Source organism: Ptychodera flava, chromosome 6 (assembly GCF_041260155.1).
Source record: "Ptychodera flava strain L36383 chromosome 6, AS_Pfla_20210202, whole genome shotgun sequence".
Taxonomy (NCBI): domain Eukaryota; kingdom Metazoa; phylum Hemichordata; class Enteropneusta; family Ptychoderidae; genus Ptychodera; species Ptychodera flava.
Genome location: NC_091933.1, coordinates 1,770,263 through 1,788,624, shown reverse-complemented (window position 1 = coordinate 1,788,624; position 18,362 = coordinate 1,770,263). Strand labels below are relative to the sequence as shown.

The window sequence follows — 18,362 nt, the reverse complement described above, 5'->3', positions numbered from 1 at the left end:
GTCCATCAATCAAATGCGTACCGATCCCTCGTGCAGTTGAGCTCAGCCAATCAGGAACGGCTATTGGTACAATGACGTCACTATAGACGTACGTTTGCTATTTATAGGGTGTTTCCCCTCAATACTACAAAACAGTGTTACTTCCGGTATCTCGTCATTGCTTCAACTGATAATCATTTCGTAGAAACTGCGAATGTGTGTATGAGTGCGTACGTCAGGGCGATATCGCACATTTAGCGACACGGAACAAGGGGATTCGAACTGGTTTTTAAATTGTCCACTCCTTAAGTCAATTGAAGGTTTAGAAGGTGAGTTTACGCAAATACCCATTACTCTTGGTGTGGATAGCAGAACCTGGCCTAGCTTGGCAAGACCGTTCATACATTTGATACGCTGTTGTAGGTCTGTGTTTTCGTATATTTGTATTAGTGGGGTAATTCGTCGGCATATGAAAGGAGAAGTTCACAAGTTTTCTACTTCAGGTTTTCGTAAAGACAACTGAAACGTGAGCACGGGGGAAGTGTGAACTGCGTAAAGTTTTATCAAACGACGGGAGAGAGAAACAGCGCTGGCAGATCGGCATGTCGTAGCATTGAATACATGGTGTTATGGTTGTGGTTGCTAATAGACGCTTGTACGCGCGTAATAGGCAGCGTCATTGACGATAAATAGACCAACGTCGACGCGGTCAACGGTCGATAAGGACATGACAGGCCTGTTTCCTGTAAATCTTTGTTGTCTCAAATACGCCGGATTTCCTGTCGGGCTTTCAATCTTTCACCGGGACTTTAAATAACTCATAGCTAGGTTGACACTCATAACTTCTCAGTGTATTTTCTTCCGTCGATGGAGTGACACAATACAGTCTAGCTACACCATCCCTGGACGGTTAATTTTAGTAATCCAGGTGGTGATTTTATCACTGGTACCCCGGGAAATTTTAGGTTTTTTTTCTCTCTCTCCCCGCGGTGAGTCACTATTCTTTTATTCGTTTTACACGATCCCCATGCGATGCTTGTCTAAACCACGTTGCTGCAATACAATTCCAATGGTCTATAATTTACGTTCGATCAAGTATAACGTGTTCAATAATTATCCTACAGATTTTTTCTAGTTGCTTCCATGAAACACTTTGGCCACTGTTCTGTTTTTTCACTTCATGGGTAATCATGGTTAACGTTTACGCGGCAAACTCCATTACACAATTTACCGTAAATACTCGAATCATTATGCACGCTGCGACGTGCTATTTTGGCGCGTAATCATGTTAAAACAGTTTCTTTTTGTTGGAGTGTTCTGTCGTACTCGGTGCCATCGTCACTTATCGCGTATAATGGGCTTTCACAAACAATCTACTGCGTGGAAAATAGCCGGTAATGTTCATTCCTTGGCATGTTTCAATACAATCATTACAAGTTTTCACAGCGATACCACCATCAATTTTTCTGGCACCCAGTCTGATTAGAGAATTTTAACATGATTAAGTGGGACAACTGTAACAATTGAAGGTCATCTTAAAAACATCATCACGTCGATAACGTTTTCATTATCCTGGTTAAATAGCGGCATGTGCTGAAAAGGTATTAAGGATTTACCAGGTCTTCAAAAGTAGTATGTGTATGTCAAACCTGGCATGCCTTCTGAACACTTTGTATACCGACTCAATTGCCATTCACTCAGTATCTGAGTGGAATAGTGGAATATCGAAGTCTTCATGTACATGCGCTCGGCTCACTCTATGTACGACCCTGTGTTTTGATAGAATTTAAATAGGGATTACACAGAGCTAGCCGTGCATAGAGCGTGCCCAGTGCCTTTGGTTTCACATTCTCGACCTTTGTCTTACAATGCAGCATCGCGGTTGTTCCTGTAATGCCCACGTCGTTGAGACAATCAAGTTTCGGACTTCTAACACTGAATGCGCATACTCCATTGCAAGTACTCTAACAGGTTAACGTTTATTTTTTTGTTTACAAATTTGCAGACTATTACTGAAGGTGACTGTGGTAGCAATAAGAAAAGACAAGCTAACAGTCAGGTATCAGAGATACAAGCCAAGATGCTAACAGACAGACAGCTTGCAAATTCGGACGAGGCTAGACTCTCAATCAAACGACATTTTGAGGAAACAGACGGTAAGTGACTTTACTTTTGTCTTTGATCCATCACTTAAAGATATTCAGGCTTTGCAGGTGTTGCTATGAAAGACATCAGAACCCTGTGCCTACAACCCCCAAATAATTTGATCTTTGTAAATTGGTATAAAATGTCAATGCAGAAATAAGCTTAAGCTAAACTTCAAGCACTTGTAATGCTTGTAGACATTCTTGAAAAAAAATTCAGTTCAATGATTGATAATATGTATGCTGTTTCTTCTAAATGATTCCCAGGGATATATTTAAGGGTGTCTGACTTTGGAGGATTGTCAGATGGAGGTCGTAGGTCAGCAGGTTGTATCAGTACCACTTCCTGTATTAATGATTCATGGGACAATGCTCAGAGGAAACCACAAGTATGCATTCACTTGAGTGTATTTTTCACTGCACTCTTTTGTTGTCTCAATGCAACTACTGTTTCTCTTCAAAGCTCTTCCTGTTGCCTCTCATATTTGTCCAAGTAGTCTTGCATGGAGGGAAGTGAACACACCAGTTGTTGGCCTTTGAGGGAGTTTGCATAGATACTCAGAAAGTGCATTGTCATGGCAACTGGACATCAAAATGAACTACTGATCAAATGCATAAATTACTCCAATATCATGCACATTCCAGTTAATGTATAGTATAATAGTAGTACAAATTTGTGCACCTATATAACATTATGAATGCAGTAGATGATTGAGTTTGGTATGTAAATGGTATCACCCAATGCATTCTTCTGTGTGAATGGTATCACCTGATACTTCTTTAAGTTACTGTTGTGCTTGATTTTAGTATGTAGGGGACAAGGTGTGACACAACCAGAAATGGTGGTTTTGGTTGTCTAGTCATGAGTAATAAATAGTTCGAAAGCAGAAGTGGTGAATATTTTCACCAGGAAGTGGTCTAGAAGCAGGTTTTGGTCCATAAAAGAGGAAGTTTATGTCTGGCTGTCCTTATTGAGATTTTACTGGTGTACACTCTAAAATACTGTCATCGAAACTCCAATAGGAAGTGGAATCTTGCCAACATTTACAAAACAAACTAGTTTTTCTTTATGCGTGATGTTTTGGAATTCTTTTCACTTCAATCTCTTCAAATGGCAAAACCAGCAATGCACTGTAAAGTCAGAACAATGTGAAACCCAAGCAAACAAGTGTATTTCAACCCGGATGGATTGTCTTATCAGTGTGGTGTGATTGACCCCTTGGCCAAATACTTGTTGTGACATGCTTTGTGTAGGGAATATGTTGCCTGTGTCATCAACATCTACCACATTGATTTGAATCTATGCCAACTTATTGACTTATTTTTGTATCACACTTTTATTGCCACAAATGTGATGTAAATCCTATATTTACAAGCAAGCAATAAAATATTATTATTATTATTATTATTATGCCAAGTGATATTCACAGTTCAGGGTTGGAAACTCAAATCCATGACACCTACTTTGTGTATGCCGTCTTTGTACATATATAATGTTTATTGTTATCCAAGCTCTTACCAAACAATACAGCTTGCCTTCAAATCAAGGAGCTATATGCTGACCTTGGTTAGGAAATCTAAGTTGTCACAGTTTTGTCGCTTTATGGAAGATTGTTTGCTTTCTTGTTTTAGGATACTTGTTTTGAAACATGATGCAAATAACAGTTGTTTTGTTTGGTTTTACAAAGGCAATGAAACAACTGCACAATTCATCTCTTAAGATTTTGAATGCAATTGTAGATTTTATTTTAATATATTTGAGAAAAGGAAATATTTTCTGTTTTGAATGTGAAGGTTTATGGTGTCTATTGTCACCTTGGTTTGTTAGATCTTTGCAAGATGGATGGATACAAAGCTGTCATTTATTTCATTCATGAATCAATTTACTAACACTAATTCAGTTCTCTTTCACTGACTCAGTTTGAACAAACCTTAATTTTACACCAGTGCATATTTCAATATGTCAATAATAGATAAAGCCATCTTCCTGGAAACATAACAATGTGTTTGATGGATCAATTGCATTGTAATTAGTCTACTGGGAAATCAGTCTGTTGGCACACAAGTTGTCCTACCGTTGTATTTTTATTGAAATACACAACAATAATGGCATGGACATTAATTCTGTTAAACTAGAGTGCAAAACAACTGTGTTTTTGAGTTGCTCTGTTGATGCTAGCTAATCATGAACAAGATGAAGTGTTTTGGTATTTCATTTTGTTTGTCATATTGTCCAAGTGGAAGTTTTCAAGGCTGACTCATCAAATGGGTCAGATAATAGAATTTAGTAGCTTGTAGGCCAGTCTAGGCATCAAACAAGACATTTACGCAGTAAAGGTTGTGTTCCATTGTTACGACTTCCTGTGCCCTTTGGAACATAATTCTGTGCAATTTAACAATGATGTGCTGGCATTGTTACAGCCTATCTGTGTAGACCCAGATGTCATTGACTTCTACACCCACCAATCAGAATTTGAAAACAATCAAATCTTGCCAAGAGGACGATATGTTGGTCTCTTCAGAATATGCCACTTAACTCAGACCAAGGACAGCAGCAAACATTCAAGATTTTTCCCCACTAGTAGTGATATATGACAAGACTTTACAGTAAACTAAAGACTTTAAATCATGTTGAAAAAGTTATGACTACATGACAGTTGTTTTCCTGTGATTGGATTTGAAGAATTGTGTTGATGTGAGATGACAAGATTTCCTGTTGAATCTTTGAGTACTCCACAAACTGGCTATTCGGTTGATACATCCCTGTTGCACTAATGAAAATTGCGTGCATTGCTATGAAATCAATGACAGACAATAGGCAGGAAAAAATGTCATATTTTACATTTGTGTAGTTCTTTCTGGATCAGAAACACATGTTCATAAAAAATGGCTTTCAAATGTTATCAAAAGTTTTGTACAAGTGAACCCGATAAAATGGCTTTAGAGGAATTCTAGCTAAGCTATAATTCCTGTAGACATGGTAGGTGTTAATTTCACTCCACATGTTTATCATTAATTTTGCATGAATGGTAAATTCCATAGCATTTAGAATTTTTACATGTACTAGTCAATTTTGAATCATTTACAGGTAATTATAGTGTCATGCCATACAAATTACCTCAAGATCTAATTTAGAAATTGGTGATATTGGACTTGACTTGCACCTAAATATGTCCCCATACCCCACCATGGTCATTTTAGAATTTGCAAAAGTATTGTATAAGATCATTTCAATGTAATAGATAATTAATTGATGTTATTATCTGACTGATGTACAAGCGTTTTTATGTAAACAAAGATGACTATCAATATATATTTTGGACGAAGTTGTTCACATTTGATATGAAAGCAAACAATTGACATATATGGAAGAGATACATAACATTGCAAGGTGACATTGTCTTGTAACAAAATGGCCAACTTTGAGACTGTCATTTGAAAAAAACTTCGTAGCATAGCAGAAGAGACTTGATTGAATTGTAAGTTTTAAAATGTTAAATTTGGAGATAATCAAGGCATGCACACAGGAACTGCTCATAAATACGACATGGCTAAACTGTTTCCTGCTGTTGCGGGTGCTTTTGCGTAAACGCCATGGATACTACCTTAATTTTAAAATATTGGCAAACACGTTTAATATTTTGACTATCAACATCAAAGAGTGAGCTTCAAGTGGTTACCATGACGATGAGTTTTCGATACAGAAAAATTTTTGCAAGAAAAGAACAGTGTGATCCATTGAAGGTTAATCAAATATCAAGCCATGTTGTATATTACCATGGTGTTCATGAAAGCTGCAAGTGTGTCCACTTTTGAAGATGTTTTGGGTTCACAGTGATGCAAAAACGTTTGTGGTAATAAAGACCCTGTAGATCCTGACTACATAAGGCGGCTCTTCTGTCAGGAGCTTGGCAAATATTTGCTGTTGAGAAAATATGAATTAGTAACGGAAGCTGAGACTGCTTTACAAAGGCAGAACTCAAACAGACGTAAGAACTACACCACACACACATCTGTCAAATCTACGGAAGGCGAACAGCTGCAAATGTGTAGAATTAGACCAAATTAAGCTCTTCAGTTGCCATGGTATTTCCATTTTGAGCAAAAAAATTGGATGACAATGGAGGCCTTTCTGAGTTTGTACCTTCCGTTCCTACTCTGAAAGTAAGAATTGTGGGCAGATAATCAATAAGATCAAAGCAAGCACTCTATTAAATTGAATTTTACAGCAATATGTTGCATGGTCAGTTGTCAAGCGTGGTTGTTAAGGATGGTTGTTAGGAGTGGTTGTTAGGTATGGTTGTTAACTGAGAACCCTTCACGCAGATTTAATACTAAAATTGCTGTCCTACTAATAGATTCTCTCGTCAGAAATTATTTCTTCACCAGCACTGGGATTCCTAACAGTATTGATATTTTTCTGTAATTTTCAGATGCCAAAGATGATATCCTGGCAGATTCTCTGGCAAAAAGAAGATGTTTACCACCATTCAAACCTAAAGGTGGGTCTTGTTACTTGTGTCAAGTTTTCCCCTCGTCGCTCAGATACTTTACAATTACAATATTATCAGGATTTGTGTGTATAATCATGTTCAGTATTCTCTGTCAAAGATGAAACATCTGACTTTTCTATGATTTTCATAATCCTTTCTGTAGAGTTTATATATTGCATGAAAGTCCTATTCTCCCATAATTAAAATAGTAATATTTTCAAAAACATTTCTCTGTGACTGTTATAAGTAATATTGATTATTACAGGGAAGTTATTAAAGTCGAAAGTCAACGTTAACAAAAAATTCACACCAGCAACTGGTAATAAGGCAAACAATAAAAAACTACCACTAACTAACTGTTACCTCTAAACCCTGACCTTTGTTCAAGTTTAAAGTGTACAGAGAGGTATTTGGAGTTTGTGAGACCACCCCATATGTCTAGCAGTTGAAAGCTTACTTTTTATCTCTTAACCTGTGGGTATATTTACTGTGCTTGTAGCATGATCCAATATTTTAATAAACAGGATATTTGTTTAAGTGATACTTCCTGTGGCCATGTGTACAGAATTCCTTCAAAGATAAAGGTATTTATGAAGGCTAGATCTTGATAGCATGCATTTATGTATCACCAATACAACTAGAGTTTGTCACTGTGACCAAATCGTCCGGTTTATATTGTGAATACAAAAATGATATCTTGTTCATATTATCATAGATCTTCAACAAAGTAATTGATATGAAAATGCAATTTCAGCTCTGAGAGTGAGAAATGTTATCAAAAAGTTTTTGAAAGTGCATGCTTTGTCAGAGTGGTTCAAGGTTTACAATTAACGGTGTCGCCCATCTTGTTTGTAATATACAGCTAACATCCTATTGGATCTATACCATTTTAAATACAAATTTTCGTATATTTCATTTGTAAAGTCAAAATAACACTTTCCTAAGAATCATGCAGTTAGAGGTTACCTTGGTGATTAACGTTTCCTTGGATAATCTGGGGTTGGGGTTGGGAGGTTGTAGATAATCATTAGTTTGCAATTCCTGAAACCTTTAATTTCATTCTCTGACAGTATTATCTGTGTGTGTTCTCCTAAGAAACAAATTATATCTTTCAACTTCCTGCTATTAATATCTTGTTTGTCACATTAATCAACATGACCTTAAAATTCTAGCAGCCATTTGCTTTCCTTTCCTGTTGACAAATTCAATTCTCAAACTGGTTATGAGAGAGATAAAATGGTTTAGTGTATTTCTTTAGTGCCGAGTTTTACGGAAGTCACACTGAAGCACAAGGACATACATGTATATCTTGGTTTAGTCATCCATCTTCAGTTTTTGTGCCATCAAGTCAAAATATTCTGTTCTATATTTTATAATATCTCAAACCATACTTCAGGAAGTCTGATTCCATTGTATCAAAATTTTGCTTCATTAAAAATGTTCAATTTGAGAAATCACAATTGTACAATAATATCTGTAAAAACAACAAAGATTACATTGTGTGTGGTACCATATTACATCGACTCAATGCACATTTTGCACCACAGACTTTCATGTTTGGGAGTGTGTGAAATTTGGGATTGTGTACATCCTATCAGATTCTATTGACTTGAAACTTTGCCAATATTTATGCTGACTCACTTCCACCTAGAACTATAGTGTCAGTTTTACATGATACAAACATTTGGCAAAACTAGGAATATTTTGACTTATTGTTTTAAGCATTTTGAAAGGAATTTTCTTGTTGTTAGCTTTGGTTGATATTTATATAGCCCACTTTGTTGTACATGCATTGTTTATTTCTTTGAAAGTTGTTATTTTTGATCTTCAAAGAGTCTGATCTGATACAACTGTGAACCAAGAAGGGAAACAGAAACATGTTGTAAATTGCTTCCTGTGCTAAGCTTTCGAAATGGACAACAAATAATAGAAAATATTCTCCTTATTGGACAACAAATGATGGAAAATATTCTCTGTATAAGGATTTGTCTCTTGCATTAATCATAACACTCGTACATTGTTTTTGATTTTAGTTGGCATTTATGATAGAGCTATCCTTTCAGTGTATGATACATCATTAACTTTCCAAGGAGGACACATCTTTGGCAGATTTCACCTTTCTAGCATGATTTCCAGGGTTGAGCTGGCTATTGAAACCTTCTGTGTCACTACTGGAAAGGTCACAAGTCACCAATTAATGGCAAATTCAGACAAATTTAATTTCCCGTATCTTTCTGGGTACATCCTGTTAGGGGAAATTCAATAGCATAATCTGCTGAAAGCATTGCCTGTAGTTCCGTATTTGACAGCAAATAATGATATCAAAGTAATGTTCCAAAATGCAGGCAAAGATGTGATCTTTACACATGTAGTGCAGATATAGAGACTGGAAAGGACATAGTTGATTGGTTTTCAGATGCCCTGTAAGAAAGATAACACTTCAAAAGCACAGATACCTTTCTAGATTTTCATTCTGTCCTGGCTTTCTTATCTTTGATATTTTAGTTAGCATCTTGCATGTCTGTAATGTTCTACAGCTGAATCAGTGTGACTATTTCAACGCTGATTTTGCTCAGTAATGTATCAAATAAATGGCATTTGTAGACAGCCCATTTGTCACCATTAAGCACCCTTCAGCTTGTAACAAAAAGGGGCGATTGTTTTTTCCCCAATTATAAACAAGAAGAGGTCTTAGAAAAAAGTTTAGCCGTAAACTGAAAAGCTGTCAAAAGTGAAGGACTTACAATCAAAGTAGTTAACTGACAAATTAGTGTGATAATTAGTCAAAAAAATAGGAAATCATTTTTGTTTGTCTGAATTGACCTGTTCCTGAACCAAGCAAACAAATTTGGAAGTGAGTATTATTGTAAACTGTAGATAAAATGCTAGCAGTGTAAGTTATAAGTAGATTTATTGAGGAAAGTAGACGTTTGATAGCCTGACTTTGAAAATCCCTCAATTAGTAAACAGATCGGAATAATAAGATTATCTACGGTATAGAAGTATGGCTGGCAGGAAATTACAGACAATTTAATTAGTACAGCAATTCACTACGCTGTTATATAGCTTTCATTTCCAAATTTTGTATTATCAGTACGCCTAAGTGGATTTCAATCTAATTGTGCTCCTGTTTTTTTCGTCTGTAGATCTTTCTGATGATATTTAAGTTTAACAAGGGATGTTAGAACTTATAGTGAGTGAGAGAATACATGTTACAGTGGAATAGCTTTCCATTGTGAAACTGAAGAATATCATTCAGTTTATGAATGTTTGATTTGAAAAGACAAATGTTTTTTTTTTGTAACAATCTACTGATGCTAGTGAAAATGTCCTTCAATACAAGATCAAACATCTTGGTAACTTCTGCCTATACATGAGCTAGAACAAATATTGTAGGGACATGAATTTTCTTTCAGTGAGAGTTAAATGTATTCATCAAGCACAATAGGTCATGTGATTACTGCACTCCAATCAACTAATGATCCATTTTGCTATTATTAGTTACATGGTACCACTCTTTAATCTAATCAGGAAGTGATACTGTGTCTATGTTATACTATTATCCCTCCTACATGACATGTTAACTCCACCTTTACACAGAACTGCTGAATACCCAACATGCATTGAACCCCATTAATAGAATGAGGTGTTCAACAACACAGTACATGTATTAGCAATCCTGCAATCCCCGGCAAAACTTTGTATAATGCCATGTGATAAGGCTATTATCTTGTCCAACCTGGCATTTATTTCAAAACTTAAAATTTGCAGAATAAATGTATTAATCGTAGCTTGTTATTACCTTTGTTTTGAGAAGATGAAATTCAATTGTGGTAAAATGATCACACAAAGTAAATGTTTTAAACCCTGGTAAACAGCGACAATGAGTGAACTAACCAACCATTACAATTGTATCTATGTCAGTGATGTGCCCTCCTCTCCTACAAAGTGGTATCACCCAAAATAATTCATTTTGCCACACAACTCCTCATCCTTTGCAAGGGGGATTATTTCTTTTTCATCCTTCTCAGATAGGATATTTTATGTTTTTGTAATCTGTTGTAATAAAACATTTCTTCCTGTCTTCTAATAGTCTAAAACATGAAAATCCAAATAGCTGACAAAAGTGTCAGTTTTATCATCAACAGATGCAATGTTAAGAGAATAAAAAAACACAGAAATTGTTGCAGCTCATTGGAAAAATCCCTATCTTTAGTTACTTGCTAGCAAGTTTACAAGTTTTGCAAGATGAAGTGTGTGAAATATTACACAAGTCAATTCTATGAAGCAACAGACAATTGATGTTCCTGTTTAGCGTAATTGCCTCAAAGAGGAAGAAATTGAAATCTGATCTTGTACTTCTTCTTTTTTTATCTGGAACTCAGCAGACTTGGGACAAATTGTTTTCAAATGGAAAGCACTTCAGAGCTGTGTTGAAAACAGGAAGTCATATACCCTGTCACTTTTAATAGAGTTGAGTTTAGAGTCATCAGATATGAAGTGATAAGTTGTATACTAGTTTCATTTCTTCAATGAATTATGTATGGTTATATTCTCAGGCTATTCACAATGTTAGCCTGTCTTGGGGCAAAGAAGAGTACGTAGCCGATCTTTATTAGTGTCTGGGTTGTTTTGATTCTATCTGATATGAACGTAAGATTCATTGACATGATGTGCTTCACTAACCAGACAAAGCCGTTAGGGTTGTCAATAGTGATAATAGAAGATCACAGATCATTTCTGTCTGACTTTGCAGAAATTGTTGACTCTAATAATGCAAACACCATTAAGACTTGTAAGCCATCATTTCATATCAAATCACGTAAAGATTGACTTCATCTTTCAACAGTATCTCCTGGCAAATTGCTGGCATATCAAGTCATATTCCTGTATTGAAGTACCCTAGAATTGAAATAATAATGATCTGGTTTTCAACACATTTTAAACCGTCTTTTGAGCAGGAAGGCAGCTAGGCAGTGGATCTGCCCAACAGCAGTATGATATTTCTCTGTGCAAGGTCTGTAGGCATATGAAAAATGCTGGCTAAATTGTATCATTTTTCATCTTAAATTGATTAATACATTTTATGATGAAACTTATTAAATTTGTTTGGTTTTATAGTTGGGATTGCAATTACAATTATCTAAATAATTTTGTAATATGTCTTAATTGCAGTGTCCTGACATGTGAATCTTAGAAAGTAGGAAAGTACTGTTAAAATGAATGTACAGAAAGGTAGATTACATTTTGGATCTGTTGTTAATCAATTGATTGAACATCTTTGCATGGTCATCTCAAGTTGTGTGAATTCCAGTGTGATATGTATGATGTAGAAGCGTGAACACAAATGTATTTGGCTAGAATGCAAACCTTTACTTTGACTCTATAAGTGTATCTGACCATGCCAGACAAGTGGAAGTTAAATTGTAAATGATTATTTGTTGCCATGAAGGAAAATACTGCACAAGGGCTTCTTTAAATGAATGTTCAATATAACCTTTGACCTCATCACTTAAGAACAAATGAACTGTCAGGGAAAAATAATGGCAGAATTTGTACCTGGATTGGACCTTAATTATAGATTAAATGGCTTGATATTCAGAGAACATTGAGAATGATTAAACTTTTCCTTGTCAATTTGTAGACATGATTACTCAGGCACTGCATGGAAAGAAAAAGTGCTTGCAGAATCCAAAGGCTGTTAGTTCACTAGACTTTGAAATGCAATCCCAATGCAATATCATCACAGCTCAAGCCATAAATTTTTTAATTTGTCAATCGACAGGCTTACAAATTTGGCTGTAAAATATCATCAGTTCCCAGGTGTGTGTATGGCTTCAGGCTTGTAAGTGATCAAGTGGTTTTGTAATCTGGCTGAAGGTTGTTTTTCTAATCGGAAGCCCACCGTATTGCCCCAGGGGTACTTTTCACTGATCCTCTTCTCATTAGATGCGTAAAGGAAAGGATTAGTCAAGTTGATCCGCAGCCAGGCCAATGATTTATCTTTAATGTGTCCTTCTCCATGGTTTAGCACCTCCTGAACACAAATTAAATTTCCTTCAGTGATAAAATCTTGTGTATTGCAACATATAATATAATCGCACAGATAATCTTGGCCAAATCAGCATTCAAATTATCTTGCCCAATCAGCATGCAGAATAACTTACTCAGATCACATTTAACTGCAAATGGGAAAACAGTGCTGTCCATGAAATAAAATTTGTCTATAGACTTTCTCATATACATGTATGCAGTTGTGCATGCACATGTCAAGCCAGGTATTGCTTCTGTGTAGATACTTGACAGTTTAACATAACAATTAACATATCAGAATACAACTGAACTTTCAACATATTTAACACATTCAATACGTCCAACACTATTTCATCAATAGAAATCCATGTAGAGATCAATGGTCTTTCATTAGAGAACTCTTGCTGCACAAGGTGTTAATCTTGCTAAATTAGGGAACACTCCAGTTTTCTAAAGTCAATTTGAACTTGAAACACAGATGAAATGGTTCAAAATCCACCAAGTTATATGAATTCTGGAGGCAATACTGAGATACATTAATAGCCCCTACTCTCTTCTTTTGGTCAGAAGTAAATGGTGGATTGAGGAATTTCTTTTCAAATAGTTTTTCTTTCTGTTGTTGATTGAGTTGCTATTACAATATCTACAGGTAGAATATATATAGCAACTCTGACTCGACTGAAGTTTGGCCATCTATAAACAATTAGTAGGATGGAACATTGATGATGACAACATATGAATTCTTTAACACTCATTTCATGACATTATCCCAATGTACCTTGATGTGATGATAGCCTTCAAATCTTCAAAATCTATAAAAATATTAACTCATTTAAAACTGTCAAAAATAGAAATAGAATGGTTATTTGAGCAAATTTGTACATGGAGGTCTCAAGTCATTTATAGATCTCCAGATTTCTATTTTCTCCATTGAGCAATGATAGGTTTTCCTTGCACTATATATAATTCCAATATTTTAATAATAGCTATAATTTGCCTTGTGTCATGTGATTAAAAGTGTGCCATTTTATCCATAGGAAGCCATTTTTGTAAATCCTTTTCATAAACCCATTTTTAGCCCTGAAATCTTAATTTGACTAAAGAGTGAAGCCAAAAAAACATGATGTCCAATATTGGCTGAAATTAATTACTGTATAGGTCAGTATGTAAAACCTGTACATGTTCCGAGTTAAAAATATAATACAACATAAAATCAGGAAGTCTGTGCTCTGTAAGATTAGTATTCATGATCACACAATATGTTAAGTATATTTTTCTATGTAAGGGTTCCCAGTCTCTCTCTCTGATTGGCCACACCGATTTCATGTATACATAGTGCGTAGGTGAACTCTGTTCATTACAACTAGACTTGTTTGTTGATTGCTTCAACAAGGCTCTGTCTATAAAAGAACAACTGTGTTCATACATTGCAACAGAATGTCTGTAGAAACTCCAAGTCCTTACAATGGTCTGCTTTACACTATGATTTGTGGAACAACTGTTGGTATGTTTTATGAATTCTATAATTGCATTTCTCTTCAATGGTAAACTTTCATGTTTCATAGGTTTAATAATGATTTGTATTATTTTCAGACAGTGTTTTGTGGACTTTGTACAGCCATGCCATGTTTTGCAAGCCACTTGTTCCCATTGAACTGCAAGGCAACACAGCTCTTTGCCTTTTATATGCTTTCAGTGCAAGGTTGCATTTATTGCTATCTGATCACGATAATGATGCAATTGTGAACTCTTGACTTATAATGTTTTCTATTTTGATTGTTTACAGGTTTGGAATCTAACATCACATTGTGGCAGTTCTTATTAGAACTACTCATGGACAAAGCCAATCAACATCTGATTACATGGACGACCAACGATGGTGAATTCAAACTTGCAAATGCAGAAGAAGTAGCCAGAAGATGGGGTCTGCGGAAAAACAAAACCAACATGAACTATGATAAGCTCAGTCGAGCTTTGCGATATTACTATGACAAAAACATTATCAAGAAAGTGATGGGTCAAAAGTTTGTCTACAAGTTTGTATCCTTTCCTGAAATTATCAAGACAGAGACAAAAGTGCCATTCCGTGTGAAGATGGAAAGCCTGGAGCCACAGACAAGTAGACCGCATAGTTATCCTGGTGCAGGAAACAGCAATGGTAGTTGTAGTAACAGTAGTGCTAGCAGCAGTCATGTTGTACACAGTGTCAGCAGTTTGGCAAGCTCTAAAAGCAACAGCTACTCAAATCCGGACTTGAAATCAGGTGAAAGCATAGGACAGCAAGAAATATCTAAAAGCAGCTGTCAGGGGAGTCAGAGTACACATCAATACACCAAATTATCAAGTGACGTACAGCTTGTCAGCAGTGCAGGAAAACCAATCAGTGCGACAGTACCGACAACAACCATAGCATCAATCCCAAGACCACAGCCAATTCAACTTAGCAAGACTATAAATACAACACTGCCAGACATACAAACAACTATGGCCAGTCCGTCGTATTTCACACAAACATCTGGCTTTCATCACCCACATCACCAAATGCCCTTACCTGGCACACCTTTAGTCCTAACCAGTCCCCTTGTCAATCAAAATGGCAACACTCCTATCTTTCCCTTTCCATTTTGGAGTACGTTAAGTCCAGTCGCTCTGAGTCCCCAACTTGGTTCAGTAAATCATTTTCAGTTTCCAACATTAATGAATGGCCACGTTGCAGTACCAGTCCCTCACATAACATCCTTTAACCCTATGACTACAAATACCATGTCCCCAGTTTTGCTGTCACCAACATCACAAAAACCTGTCTTTGTCTCCTGACTTAGAGTACCAACCTCAGAGTAAATTTTTGACTTTTTTACAGAACATAACTTTTGATATTTGTGCAACTGATTCTTTGATGTGACAACATTTGGTTAACTGAATGTGCCAGAGTAGGTCCTTTTGAAGAATTTCTCAGTTTAGGACAATGACATTATGAAATAGATGTTCTAAAAGTACATTGTATATCATGGCTCAGCCACGCAGTTAAACAGATTTTTACTCAAAACAAATAGTTGACCAGTTTGTAAAATCATGGTTTTCCTGTCCAGGCTGAGTAGAAGAATTGTAGGTGAAAACAAAAATTTGGTGAAAACATCTCATAGAGACAGCAATCAAATCCAATATTCATGTAAATGGAGTTGAAATCTCCAATTAGTTCACAGATCTTCATGTTCTTTCATACTTGAAAGTTGTATACAAACAAGAAAAAACACTTTCCCCAAGATTTTAATATTTTCACAAGAACAAATAACATTATACTTTATACATTGACTTCACAATAACTGTTGTGAAAAAACTCATTGATATTCACTTTCTGCACTCATATTTTTTATGAAACATAATACAGAATGAGTGACATTTTATCTGTAAAACAAAAAGTTATAACTATGAAATACAGCATTCAGAAGAAGAGGTCTTATTTTTATCACTTTTCTGAAGTAACAAGATGTTTATTGTTCAGAAATGTTGACAGAGTTTACTTATTGGATTGCTGGGAATTTTCTTAGCATTTGATTGTCATTCTCTTTTCAGTTTTGGTAATTTGTAAATATTTGTGCGACTTTGTCTTATAATGTCACTGGCATTTACCAATTGCAACTGATTATATTGAGGTGTTACCCCTTTTCGTAAATAGAGTTTAATAAGTATTTTTATACACATTCTCGCAATATACTGTAAGTTCAATATTTGTGACATGTCTACAGAAGTAGGCGGTACTCTTTCTTATCACTGCAGAGATATATTAAATCTAACAAATCACAGAAATCAGAATTTCACAATGACAATTTGGAAAAAAATATCTGTCAAAGTTTATTTCAGAAAATGTTAAATACTTTCTGTCTGAGTAGTATTTGCACAAAAATTTACAGAAACAGTCGGCAATACCTGTGACATTTAATAATGACGTACAAATCTGTGACAACATACCTTCTGGCTGTTTATAGTTCATGCAAAATAGATCAACTTGATATTTCAGTGAACTTTGTGATGTGAAATAGTGAAATGGCCACTTTTCTTGATCTATTGCTTCAACATTACTTTAAGGCAAACCAAGGAACATTAACATTAAATTGTCTAAATGCCAAAGAATGACTTTAATATTGACAAACTTGTTAACAATTGATCATTATAGAGTTGTTTTTCCGTTTGCCTTGCTTTTTTTTCATTCTTTTCCTTGACATGATGCTAGTATTTCTTAGTAATACTTGTTTGATTTCTGTTTATACTTTGTTGCAGCACAATGCTCAGTGTATTTTGGATTGACAGTACTTCCTACATTTCTTCAATGTCACCATTTCTGAAACCTGCAATTGATATGAAGGAATTAGACACTAAATGTGTACTTGCTATGAAAATTATTCCAATATTCCTGAGCATTTAGGCAATGATTTCATATGTTGGTTAACTTGACAGTTTTAAACTTTTCACTAAATATTTGAAGTATAATTTCTTTGTTCAACCATATTTCCTTTTCAAGGGACAATGACCTTGGCTAACTTTACAGCCATTATCCTGTTTCTGATGTTTGATGACTGAGACATTAATATGTGTCTGTATACTTCCATTTTAAAGAGTGCATCCTTGATTGAAAAGCTGTTAAAGTGCCTCAGTCAATCATCAGATGGGCATATCTGATGTTTATAGTCTTTAACAGTGTACAATCAACTCTGTCACTCACAACTGAGTTTTTGAAGTAATGCTGATCCAAATTTAGGAAATTTCCTCTGAAAGTCTCCAAAAATGTAAAATAAGTTTAACAAGACAATATAAGAAGTTTGTTGCCAATTTGCCGTCTTCTAATGGAAAGTTTTAGTATATTTGTGGCATCCTAAATATGCCAGACCAGAATGTACTCATGACAGATGACAAATCGACATAAAGCTAGTACGTAAGAAAAGAGTACCTGGTCTTCATCATTCTTGCCTGTACTTTTGTACTTACAAATTTTATAAATGTGAAAAAAAGGAAAACTAGCTGTTTATTTTTTGAATGTATTAATTTATGTTTGTATTGCACTTTACGGAATCAAATGATACTTTCATTTGAAAGAATTTTGTTGCATTTCACGTTTACTTAACCATCTACAGGATACTTGAATTTCAAAGTTTATTTTTGTTAAAATCAATTAAATATAAAATGGCTGATGTTCTTGGAAATATTATTATTATTATTGTTGTTATTATAATGTGTTGTCATATATCAAGCTTTTTGGTAATAAAAGTTGTACTCTATTACTGTGAAATCATAATTTGTGACTACACCTTATCTGTGCTAATGTTGATTGTATATTCAGCATTGTCTTGTTTTGTGCATGTGTAAGTATAGTGTGATTGTATGAGTATGAGACAAAAAAATCTTCACTTTTATCTTGTTTCAGGCCAATTGACTCATTACTCTTGCAAGTTCAAAACTTTTTTGCAGTTAATGATGGATGCCACAGTTAATACTTCATCTGGTCAATTTATCTTTTTTGGGTATGAGGATTCAATACAAGTAACCTTAAGAATGACCAATATATCTCAGAGATCTGGTCAACATCAGTGCATGCAGTATCAATACATTAGTCCAAATATAGTAATTCATTAAATATGCAAATGAGATAATCATGCCTAACTGATAATCAGCATAAGTAGATCTAAGTATCACTAATGTATGTGAGAGGTCATGTCAA

General features: G+C 35.2%; 1 protein-coding gene and 1 long non-coding RNA gene across 5 annotated transcripts in view; one reads left to right on the top strand and one right to left on the bottom strand.

Annotated features, from left to right (window-relative positions):
• Positions 1–18,362, bottom strand: part of LOC139134571 (uncharacterized) — a 60,912-nt gene that overhangs the window by 28,358 nt on the left and 14,192 nt on the right. The gene's annotated exons all lie outside the window — the stretch shown is intronic.
• On the top strand, positions 129–17,939 carry LOC139134568 (ETS domain-containing protein Elk-3-like). 3 transcript variants are annotated; one of them, XM_070701463.1, is made up of 4 exons: positions 129–308; positions 1,985–2,135; positions 6,557–6,625; positions 14,436–17,939. In XM_070701463.1, exons 2-4 carry the CDS (start codon positions 2,060–2,062, stop codon positions 15,464–15,466), a joined length of 1,176 nt encoding a protein of 391 aa, XP_070557564.1. In that variant the 5' UTR covers positions 129–308; positions 1,985–2,059; the 3' UTR covers positions 15,467–17,939. The 3 variants fall into 3 exon arrangements, with proteins under 3 accessions (XP_070557564.1, XP_070557567.1, XP_070557565.1); XM_070701466.1 differs by having other exon boundaries at positions 297–402; XM_070701464.1 differs by lacking the exon at positions 129–308 and adding an exon at positions 545–968.

Coding starts and splice junctions, on each gene's coding strand:
- LOC139134568 (XM_070701463.1), top strand. CDS start 2,060: ATGCTAACAGACAGACAGCTTGCAAATTCGGACGAGGCTAGACTCTCA. Junction 2,136..6,556: donor ACATTTTGAGGAAACAGACG/GTAAGTGACTTT, acceptor TGTAATTTTCAG/ATGCCAAAGATGATATCCTG. Junction 6,626..14,435: donor ACCACCATTCAAACCTAAAG/GTGGGTCTTGTT, acceptor GATTGTTTACAG/GTTTGGAATCTAACATCACA.